The 11,144-nt window shown below is 42.1% G+C and overlaps 4 protein-coding genes and 1 long non-coding RNA gene across 6 annotated transcripts; 1 reads left to right on the top strand and 4 right to left on the bottom strand.

Annotated features, from left to right (window-relative positions):
- Positions 1-33: 33 nt before the first annotated feature.
- Positions 34-1,164, bottom strand: LOC6728811 (chymotrypsin-2). Its single transcript, XM_002104109.4, has 3 exons — positions 1,001-1,164; positions 470-832; positions 34-407 (listed from the first exon to the last, which is right to left on the bottom strand). The coding sequence occupies exons 1-3, from the start codon at positions 1,130-1,132 to the stop codon at positions 105-107; spliced, it is 798 nt and encodes a 265-aa protein (XP_002104145.1). The 5' UTR covers positions 1,133-1,164; the 3' UTR covers positions 34-104.
- A 563-nt stretch (positions 1,165-1,727) lies between these two features.
- On the bottom strand, positions 1,728-2,836 carry LOC6728810 (chymotrypsin-2). The gene is made up of 3 exons (XM_002104108.4): positions 2,588-2,836; positions 2,160-2,522; positions 1,728-2,094 (listed from the first exon to the last, which is right to left on the bottom strand). The coding sequence occupies exons 1-3, from the start codon at positions 2,717-2,719 to the stop codon at positions 1,792-1,794; spliced, it is 798 nt and encodes a 265-aa protein (XP_002104144.1). The 5' UTR covers positions 2,720-2,836; the 3' UTR covers positions 1,728-1,791.
- A 65-nt stretch (positions 2,837-2,901) lies between these two features.
- Positions 2,902-5,614, bottom strand: LOC6728809 (serine/threonine-protein kinase ULK3). The gene is made up of 7 exons (XM_002104107.4): positions 5,384-5,614; positions 5,168-5,316; positions 4,577-4,801; positions 3,786-4,516; positions 3,541-3,725; positions 3,397-3,483; positions 2,902-3,006 (listed from the first exon to the last, which is right to left on the bottom strand). The coding sequence occupies exons 1-7, from the start codon at positions 5,468-5,470 to the stop codon at positions 2,908-2,910; spliced, it is 1,563 nt and encodes a 520-aa protein (XP_002104143.1). The 5' UTR covers positions 5,471-5,614; the 3' UTR covers positions 2,902-2,907.
- A 417-nt stretch (positions 5,615-6,031) lies between these two features.
- On the top strand, positions 6,032-8,116 carry LOC6728808. 2 transcript variants are annotated; one of them, XM_016175015.2, is made up of 7 exons: positions 6,032-6,117; positions 6,387-6,525; positions 6,591-6,729; positions 6,790-6,919; positions 7,014-7,108; positions 7,334-7,570; positions 7,630-8,116. In XM_016175015.2, exons 2-7 carry the CDS (start codon positions 6,452-6,454, stop codon positions 7,729-7,731), a joined length of 777 nt encoding a protein of 258 aa, XP_016035501.1. In that variant the 5' UTR covers positions 6,032-6,117; positions 6,387-6,451; the 3' UTR covers positions 7,732-8,116. The 2 variants fall into 2 exon arrangements, with proteins under 2 accessions (XP_016035501.1, XP_016035500.1); XM_016175014.3 differs by having other exon boundaries at positions 6,046-6,142.
- On the bottom strand, positions 7,974-11,135 carry LOC120285040. The gene is made up of 2 exons (XR_005544290.2): positions 10,312-11,135; positions 7,974-10,045 (listed from the first exon to the last, which is right to left on the bottom strand). It is a non-coding gene; the product is annotated as an uncharacterized LOC120285040 (long non-coding RNA).
- Positions 11,136-11,144: the final 9 nt, after the last annotated feature.

The raw sequence follows: 11,144 nt of genomic DNA, 5'->3' as shown, positions 1-11,144 counted from the left end.
ACAGATAATTTGCTTATCGCCCCCCAAGGAACAGGTAAATACGGCCAATCTGATTATTTATTAAGTGGTTTAATTTTCAATTTATTGAACAATGTACTTTGTGACTAAGCCGATATGGCTTGGTTGCTTTTGATCCATTCAACGTACTGGCTAACCTTACAGTAGACACCCGGATAGGGAGCCACGGTGCAGGGTTTCATGCTCCAGGACACGATGCCCACCTGCTGGCCATTGTAGATGAGGGGTCCACCCGAATCTCCGCTGCACTGACCCTTTCCTCCTTCGTCTACTCCTCCGCAAATGTGATATTTGGGATCCGTTTGGCCATTGTGCCGGCTGCTGCACTCTTCATCCGAGTAAATCTTCAGGGAAACCTCCTGTAGGGTGTCCTGGACACTTCCATAGGTCTAGAAAAGATCACACTATGAGTTAATCCTATTTAAAATCATATTTTCCATTGGAAACCCACATCATTGAGACCCCAACCGATGAGCACGCCCTCGACTCCAGCATCCGATTGAGGCACAGCAGAGGCCAGAGCTGGCAGTTCCACCGGAGCCACAGAGACGCCATCGAACTCAAAAGGTTCCTCCACCATCAGCAGCGAGATGTCATTGGCATTTTGGCGAGTGGGATCGAATTCCTCGTGCTGGATTATCTTCTTTATGCCCACCACATTCGGACCCATGGCACTAATATTGGTCACTCCAAACTGAATCGATAGGGTATCCGCAGGCCGACCATTGGTGCAATGAGCTGCGGTCATCACAAAATGTTTCGAAATAATAGAACCACCGCAGGAATGCGAGCCATCATAGCTCCTTAGGGATACCTTAGATTTGGATCGGAAAATATAGTATATTAATTTATTAATTATTAACAAAATCTGTTGATTAAGTTATCGTCCTCGTTTGGGACAACTCCGGTATATTTTAATCATGTCTAGGATATATGATTATCCTTATTTTTAAGGATTATGCTTCACTTTACATTTTCTTACCACAAAAGGATATTTCAGCACACTGGAGTCCGTACCATTGACCACCCTTGATATGGGAGGCGCGGCCTGACCAACCGTAGTTACGGTCAGGATAACGATTAAACTCAGACTGAGATCTTGATTCGACAACATATTTGGCCAAAAAATGGCACCCCCACGTTGGCTACCGCTTTTATAAGCTCGCCGAATATGCACGATTAATATTATTTACGACTTTAGATAGGAGGTTATTGAATCTGTCGTCATTGATATAAAATGGTACTCTTCAGGCTCACGAAAACCATTTAAAACAGAAAGCCACAATGCGCAAATTTAAATGGGTTTCCCAACGAACTTTGTGGCTAAAAATAATGAAGGAAGCTATCGGACATAAGTTTATATTTGTAAATAAAACGAAAATTACAAAATTTAAGCTAATTTAAATAAAAGTTTATTAACATATTATACAATTGTATAAGCTTATTAACCAATTCTACAATTGTCTCTTTAATTGAAAAGTATTGAAGGTCGACTGTAAATTAATTAAAATTGTAGTTTGTCAATTGACACAGTAATTTACATTACTCACTAGCTTAAGTGATTTTAAATTAAGTTATTGATAAAATTCTATTATAGGAAACGGGAACTTAACCCTAATATTGGGTACTCCTCCTTACTCCTTATCAAACAAACAGGCAAATCCCAAGTAACTCACTTGACACCGATTTATGGCTTAACAAGGCCCCAATTTAATCATTCAATATCAGTTTTATTTATTGCATACACTATTCACACAGATAATGCGATGATGACTAGGCCAAGATGATCTGGCTCTTCTTGATCCAGTCGATATACTGGCTGACCTTGCAGTAGACACCCGGATATGGAGCCACAGTGCAGGGCTTGATGCTCCAGGACACGATGCCCACCTGCTGGCCATTGTAGATGAGGGGTCCACCGGAATCGCCGCTGCACTGACCCTTGCCGCCCTCGTCCACGCCTCCGCAGATGTGGTACCTGGGATCCGTGCGACCGCCATGACGTTCGGTGCACTCCTCGTCGGAGTAAACCTTCAGGCCCACCTCCTGCAGAGTGGATTGGATGTATCCGCCAGTCTAAAGATATTAACGCTGCGATTAGATGCTTGAACACAAAATATAAGTTAAAAAGGAAAACCAACCGCATTGAGTCCCCATCCGATGAGCACTCCGTCGCCACCGGCATCCGTTTGAGGTGTGGCAAAGGCGAGGTCCGGCAACTTCACAGGCGCAACAGTGACGCCATCAAACTCGAATGGCTCCTCCACGAGCAGCAGGGAAATATCGTTGGCATAGTTGTTGTAGGGATTGTAGTCCTCGTGCTGGATGATCTTCTTCACGCGCACCACATTCGGACCGGAGGCATTAATCTTGGTCACTCCATACTGAACGGACAGATCCGACGCCCTGCGTCCATCCGTACAATGGGCAGCAGTCATCACGAACTGCTTGGAAATAATGGAGCCACCGCAGGAATGCGAGCCACTGGATCCACGCATCGAAATCTGAAAGATATTAAGATAAACATTAGTTTCATTCCATCCACATTACAACACTTGACCCAACTTACCACGAAGGGGTATTTCTCAACGCTGGAATCCGTGCCATTGACCACACGTCCCATTTGGGGAGCTCCATGGGAAATGCCCGCGATGGTCAAGAGGGCGATTACCGCCAGGCAGAGATCCTGATTCCGCAACATTTTTTCAGCTAAAAATGAGAACCCTATCGCCCGACAGCCGCTTTTATAAGCCTTCTGACATTGCCAATTCACATTGATTACGATTATTTACAGCAATTGATAGGACGAGATTATACCGTCTCGATTAAGTGAGAGCGCCACTATCGCGTTATCTTGACCAACATCAAACGAAACTGCTTCGGTTATCTTTAAACAATTTTAATCAAATTAAGCACAATGAACAGAATGAAATAAACGAGCGGCGGTTGCGACCAGCCCTGGAATGTGATGGTTCTCAATGAAGTGCGCTTAAAATAGAAAATCAAAAGGTTCAAAACTTAACAACGGTTTTTCAGCTGCAAACAAGTGGGTGGGTCAGTAGTACATACAAGTAAAAGGCCATCGGTGTTAGGACTTACATAACAATTACGAATACGAATACCAATAAATATAGAATAGGAAATTGGGGAGCGTTACAAATAGCGGTCATGTTACTGCTGTACATAGAAAGCGAATCTAGTAGAGACATTTGTATATCTGTATATTGTATATAAGATCATAGAAGGCTACGTGACTAAGCGATGCTCCTTGCACATCGACCTACAAAAATACTCTAACAAATGCGCACCAGGCGCCGAAAATTGCTCATCGAATTCAATTCAATCTTTTGTTGTCTACTGTATGCTGCAGCTGCGTACCGTGGACAACTTCTGCTCCTCCTCGTCCAAGTGCTTGGCGCTCAAAATGCTCTTGATGCTCTCCGCCTCCTTCATCCAGAATTCCAGCTAAAAAATGGTTGTTCATAGGTGAATTTGTTCGCATTAAATGCACATCTTGCTAACCTGCTGCAGCAGCAGATTACGGCGTTCGCCCTTTGGTTCATTGTTCACGAACGGCACCAGAATGCCCAACGCTGAGGTATACGACTCCAATGCTGCGTCCAGCTTCCGCTCGTAGAGGTATAGCTCACCCTTCCGTCCGATTTCCAGGCCAGTCTTCAGGGACGGACTTGAGTTCGAAAGGGCATCTAAAATGGAGGAGCGCTGTATTATAGAACATTAAGTTTACAAAACAAATCAAATCGTACATAGCTGTTTATAGCGCGCATCCGGCTCCAGCATTTCTGCAACACTCGAGCTGCTGGGCTGCGCAGCGGGTACCTGGGTAGCTGGAGATGGCTCTTGATTCGCTGTGGCAGCTGTAGCCGCCTGCCGTTGCCGTTCAGCCAACATTCTGTACTCGTCCTCGATTATGCAATTCTTGATTTCCTCGGCGCGCTTTGTGTAGGACAAGGCACGATTGCGCAATGCCAGCCGCTTGGTGGCGTCCGTCTCCTCCGTGATTAGCGGCACAAAATACTGCAGGGCACTGCAGTACAGATAATAAGCCTCCTTGTAGTTCCGTTTCTCATCGTATGCGCATGCTTGCGTGACCAAATCAATGGCCTTTTGCAGTGTGTGCTCCGTGGGAAACGTCTTGAGATCGAGAAAGGGATGCGCAAAGAAGTCCGCGAACGAAATGCGCGCCGTGGGCTCGTGGGCCAAAAGGCGGCGCAGGAGATCATGGCACTCGTTGCTGATCCGAGCGTTTGGTGGCAGTGTTATGGCCTCGGCCTTCCTGATCCTCAGCAATAGCTCCTCGATGGTTCGCGAACTATACGGCGCCTTGCCGAATAGGCATTCGTAGAGGATCACCCCGATGCTCCAGAGATCCGCCTTGGCATCGTACTGATGCTTGCGCACAATCTCCGGGGCCATGTAGAGTGGCGATCCCTTCAGCTGTTGATTGATTTCGCCCAGTTTCAGGTGCTGAGCAAACCTATAACAAATTAGAATTATTAGTATAAAGTATCTATTGTAATACTATTTGGCTAACTACCCAAAGTCTGCCACCTTCAGGGACACATTGTTAGCTCCGCGGGTAAGCAGCAGGTTCTGTGGCTTAAGGTCGAAGTGGGACACATCGTTGGCTCGCATGTACTGCACAGCGGCAGCCAATTGGCGCAAAAAGTAGCGACAGGTGCTCTCCGGCAATGCCTTCTTGGTTCGTATAAAAGCGGATAGATTGCCGGCATTGCAATACTCCAAAACGATGTAAATGTTTCTGAAATAAAGCAGACATTAATAAATAGTTGTAGCATTCTTATTTTTGTGCCTTGCTGAAGAATATCGATTTTAATTAGCTGCTGAATTGGTCAAAACTGAATGAGTAATTGTTTGAACTTTACACTAATAAAGATAACATGGTGGAATTACTACCAGTTCCTAGTAACTGAGCATATCTTGAGTAGAATAGATGTACAAAACTATCATTTGAATTGAAGAACTTCTAAAGAACCAAACGTGAGGTATCTTTAGGTAGAGCTATAAAGGATTGTTAGCTAAACCTGCCACCATGTTAACTCCTACATATATGGCAATCCTGCTAGAAGCATGAATCATCCACTGATTGCATGGAACGATGGCATACTTGTCGTCCCAGAAGAAATCCTGCAGGGTCACAATGTACTTGTGCTTGAGTTCCCGGAGGAGGCGTATTTCGGTGATTAGGTTTTCCCGCGAGGTTTGCGACAACGTCGACATTTCCACATACTTGATGGCATGATAAGTGCGCTGTTTCTGCAATGATAAAACGTAAATATTAGACCCTTTGCGCTATGTGATGTGTATGTAACTGGTGTCCCACTTTGTGCCGCGCTTTGTAGACGGTCGCATAGCTGCCCGCTCCGAGTTTCTCGAGAATTTCAAAGTCCGTGATCCGCGGCAGTGACATGTTGGGCCGGTCATCTAGTTCTGATACCAAATATTTTCAAAATTATATGTTTATGTTTTCCATTGGTCGATTGTTTTCGCCCTCCTCTGCTCACACACACACACGCGCGCGCAATCCAGGGCTTCGCAATTCTTAACGATATCGCAGTCAAATTGCTGGAATAAATCGATAGCAATCAGTCGAATTTAAATCATATGGCAATATAACACAATTGAATTTCGTTTAATAGATCAAAAGTTTTTACTCAGGGATCAGAATTAAAATGATCATATGATTTAACTGATTCAGCAGACATACATGAAGTTCGGTTATATTGTTTTATAAACGGCAATCACTTTAAACATAACATAACATGAACAAAAATCTATATTATATTTTTCAATTTCATAAGTTTATGAACTAAATCCCTTATAACCATAAACATCTCAGTTATAAATACCAATTTGATCATTTTTCTTATATTCTATACTAAATTTTAAATAATAAATAAACAAGCGCCCAACTACTCAGCTGATTAGCCAGTGCTGCCCATCGACGGCAATATCGATAGCACTTGTTGCTCTATCGGTATTTGCTACTTTTGTTTGACGCACCCCTGGAAATAACTAAGCCCTGATTCGTGTGTTTTGTTTTTGATGCGTTGCGAGGTGATTAATATTTCGTTTTTTTGGGGTAAATAAATGCAATGGCATTTCAATTATTGTTTTCCGGAGCCTCTACATAGACTGCAACAGCATAACACAAAGATATATCAAGTTAAACACCTATATAAGTGTTAAAATCGCAGCTAAAGTTTTCAAAAATGTTAAGCTTTGCTTGACACACCCAAAATACACAAATTAAGCAAACACGCCCTGGTCAATAAACGAAAATCCATAGAACTCGCTTACTAACGGTTATGTTTCAAATGTTTTAGTTGCTGATTAAAGGATTGATAAAGGACTTGACTTTTTAAACACGTGACGAGACTTACAAGGCTTCATGATGAATTACGGTAGGAAAACGCCCTCCACATATCGGTCCAATCCGTCGGTTTATTCCCATGCCACGGGAAGGTAAGTTTCCCTTATAATCTCTATAGTAATATGACCAAGCTAATCTTCTATATACAATCTTCTAGATCCTCGACGAATTTACACTCGAAGATGTCCCGATCGACGCGATCCGTCAGGATTCCTTGGTACCAGCGACCGTTGCTTAAAAACAACCAGTACATCGATATACAAAAGGGTGCCATGCTGATCGGATTGTTTGCCATTGTAGGAGCGGAAAGTACTTATTGAGAAAGTCCTTTTTAGTAACACAAAACTCCCTTGCAGTTTCTGTCTCTCTTCACCATCGCCACGAGCATCTTTGACATCTACTGCTATGCGATGGCTGCGCCAGGATCCACACATTATGGCTACTACATCATATCCTATGAGTTCGTCTATGTGGGCAACAAGCATGGTAAGCTTTATGGGGTATCCTTCGATTTTATCCTATTGGAAATTTTTGTTTTCACTTGAAATATCTTTTTATAACCCACCTGATTTACTCGCAGTTCGCAACATGCTGATTGTCTTTGCCTTGTTCTCGCTTGTCATGGCGCTGATAAACTTTGTGACCAGTGTCCTTCTTTGCGTGGCTCTGCGCAAGGTAAGTTTGGGTCTGGGTATCGTACATATGTTGCATGCAATTCATTTACATTTCTCATTGCCCGAAAGCATAAAAAGCTGGGAGAACAGAAACGCTTACTGAGCAAAAGGGTAACAAACGCATCCTGCACAGTCATAACCAAGAAATTAGCACATAATTCCATCAATTGGCAAACGAGTTTTAATGTAAAAACCCATTTAATACATGATTTTTATAATACCATAGGAATACGAGAGGAAGGTTATGCCCTGGCTGTGGTCCTTTGCCATATTTACTGTTTGGCGGGCTTTGGCACTGATCTTCTTTGCCATTGTCAATGATCTGTACTTTGCCTACAATGTGATTATGGTGCTCCTGTGGACCATTTTCTGTGTGCTGTCTATATATGGATGGGCCGTGGTGTACTCTCTGTTTTTGGAACTGGTGGATCTGACCAAGCTGGAGGATCTAGCCCATTTACGTGTACGTATACCAAGTAATCATATCTAAAATATGACTAATGATTATAATTACCTTTCCAGATGGGCACAATGGCTTCCCTGCACGCGTCCACCGCCAACTCACTAGCAGGATCGCGGCCAACCACTCCTCACAGCACCGTGTCCACCATGCCCGTGGGCTAATAAAAGTATTTTCCATCCATCTATGGGGCTCACAACGAAATTGCACAATCTAAACCGTCCGAACGCAGCACAAGATTACCCTGATGCTTCGCACTCAAACATTGCCTAAACTATAGTGTACATTCCATCCACCAGTTCAGTGCCTTAGAGATGCGCCTCTCGAATACCACAAATTTTAACCGCGAAACAGCGTAATTAGTTAGTAAGTCCATTCCGTCCAAACGCAAATGTTTTTTGTATACTGTTGAAGAATCTCTGACTTTACATATGTACGAATGTCAACATATCGTGTTTTTTATATGCATATATAGATGTACAACCCGAATTGTAGCTATGTATCTAAAATAATAAGCGACAAGCAATATAAAAAATACGAAACCAAAAATATGAGTCTAATGACACTTCTGTTGGGTGCATTTTCGGGCGTTACCCAAAAAACGCCCACATTTGACAGCTGTTCATCTGAACTCATCTGCGTCAAGCGAAAAAAAATGATGTACGATAATCTAATTCACAGAAATTCCATGAACTTTATGGTTTTATATATGAAGTTTTATATATGCAAATTAAATCCTTTAAAAATTGTTTGGAAGAAATGTATCTTTAAAGTGCACTTATAAAAGTTCAATAGATGTTCAAGGCTCAGTTCATTTGCAAGTTGTGGGGATTTTTGCAATTACCAAAAAAATCGAAAGGGGATCCCACTATGTGCATCTGGAATTTCCTGACCCGCCATCAATCTGCGGAGCACAATTGCTGGGACTTGTTTGCAGCGTTGAGAGTCAGTGCTCTGGTCATTAACACCCGAAATTATTAGCCCCACACCGCAAAGTGGGGCATTTCAAGTACACACGGGCACAAACATTCGCCGTGGGATGTGCGGAGGCCAAACAAAGTTCAATCAACTGTTTTTGTTAATCATTCCATGGATGACGACAAATCCGGCGATTTCGTAGTACTATCCACATACGCATTTGTATGCGTGCTTCCGTTTGCTTGGTGGTGATAAACCCCAAGCTCGAGCTTTCCCACCCTATGCTGAATATTTTCTCGTCTTCCAAGAGCAGCATTCTGGTTTCCTCGTTCAAGTGGGGTAATTTGAACAATTGCATTTGGAATTCAGCTGGAAAACAAACTACGTCACCGAGTGGCGATTCTTTGTGGCCTTTATGTGCTATCTTATTCTCAGGTCTGAAATGTTTATCTTTTTTATAGCCATATCTTGTGCAATTAAAAAATATACCAACAGCAATACTTATAGTTACATAAGGCAATAAAGTAAGAAACCCTTTTCATTTTATATTAAATAAATAGTAAGCTTAAATTTACTGCGGAAAAATACTTACATCTTGGATTAGATGAACTTTAGGTAATATATTTATTTAAGGAAACAAATTAGTTATGGTTTTTGAAGTGCACAGTACTCTTGTTTAAAATATCCACCCATGGTCCTTTGTCTCGCATCTCTAAATGCCGTTGTTTCTGTTGTTGGTAGAACGCAATTTGTTGCATGCGCCGCTGCCTTATCCAGCAACAACCAAGCTACGCAGCAACAACAACCCCGTGTAAGCCAGGCCAACAATAACAAATCATCTCGGAAAGGGGGATGGGGATGGGGAGGGGGTCGGTGGAGGGTGGGTCGTTAGCAACGTTTCATTGTTTACTGCACTTTTCGATTTGGCTTGCTACGCATTAAAGTTCAGCAAATTGCGTTGTCTCCGAGTCCAGTGTTGGTATTCTCTGTTTACCAGAATTGCTCATCATGTGCTATGAATTTAATACATTTTTTGTGTATGTTTATGCGTTACAATATAAAAAAGACTGATAGAAAATATAAATATTTTGAAGTATCTAAGAATCTATACAATAAAATATGAAATCCTATCAGTTCCAATATTTTGTAACAATATTAATTTAAGATACCCTATCGTACAAAAGCCGTTAAGTAATTGCCCCACTCGCCATCACTCACACAGCTGTTGATCGCGAGGAACTGTAAATGCACCTGTCTCCCTCGCCAGCAGGTTGAATGCACCACAGCCAAATGGTATAAGCGAATGCGGGAAAGAGAGGTATCTACTGGGGGCGATAGTGTGCCAAAAATACACCAAGCTTGGCTGCTCCCTCTTTCTATGGTTGTCCTTTTGGCCCTCTTCCTCTGCACCTTCTCCTTTTCGCCTGCACAATGCACTTCTTCTTCTTCATCCACAACCTTGTGCGTGTGCCCACATGTTTACATAAAGTGCAACTGTGTGCACGAAAAACGTTTCACCCTCTATTTGTAGCTCCAATTGTATCAGCATAATTATAGACACTGTGACAAATAAGTAATATGTTTTACCAAAAATTGCCAATATTAAAGGTAAATGAAGAATTATGTTGCTTCTTTTTATTAAGCAATAAAAAGGGAATTCTTTACATACATATGTCGCTAAATTCTGCTACTATGTACATATGTATGTATTCCCCAAATCAGAGCACTTAAATAGATAAGCGCAGAGAATTTCGAATGGATTGGAGGTCTAAACGAATTTCTGTATTGCTCGTGGAGGGCAGACAGTGAACATTTGTAAGGCGCACCTTGTTATCAATCACCTCTTTTACGCATTGTTTGGGGCCTCTTTGTATCTCCGCCTCGTCTCGGTTTCTCTTACAACTGCGTCGTTTCAACTTCAAGGGGTATGTTACGGGGTATACGTATATACATACAAACATGCATATGTATGTGTATGTACATACTCTATAAGGTTTGTGGCTAATACGTGATGGTAAACAAACTGCAATGCAATGGCCAAATGCGTTTCGGATTCACCACGACTGTTAGACACCCCCAACTCTGTTATCTCCGCCTGCAGGGCGATATTTTCGTTTTCCACCTCACGCGCGGTTGTTATTGCTGAAAACAGGAAATAATTTTCGTTTTCTATAGAAAACACTGCTGGCAGCCGTCGCTGTTGCGTGTCTGATATTTTATTTTTAACGCTCAGCGACTTTATACTACGTAGTATTTAGTATCGCTCGCTTTTAAGTTTGCCTTTTTACGTCTCGCATAATTTTGAAGCTTTTCTGCTTGCAACCTTGCCTTTAAGTTTACAAAGTTCGTTAGCACTAGCGTATTTTTACTGTCTGTTCATTTAAATTGTTATTATTTTTGTTTGTTATTTTTTTTTTCTTCATTGCTTTTTATTTTGGCTTGTTTGTCATCGCAACAAGGCTAGTGCAGGATCGTAAGTGATATTTTATATTATTTATATGAACACGATCTCGTTGGAGCCTATGACCTCTAATTAAGCGAATTCTTAGCCCCACTCTGGCTTTTAAATTTGCTTTTGATTTTACATTTGCTTTGCGAGTGATCGCAACAAAATAACATTTCGATCACGTGAAAACGTGGTCGGTTTGATGATACCCTC

The sequence above is a fragment of the Drosophila simulans genome, chromosome 3R (assembly GCF_016746395.2).
Source record: "Drosophila simulans strain w501 chromosome 3R, Prin_Dsim_3.1, whole genome shotgun sequence".
Taxonomy (NCBI): Eukaryota; Metazoa; Arthropoda; class Insecta; order Diptera; family Drosophilidae; genus Drosophila; species Drosophila simulans.
The sequence above is the reverse complement of the archived record's forward strand: the minus strand, read 5'-3'. Positions and strand labels throughout refer to the sequence as shown.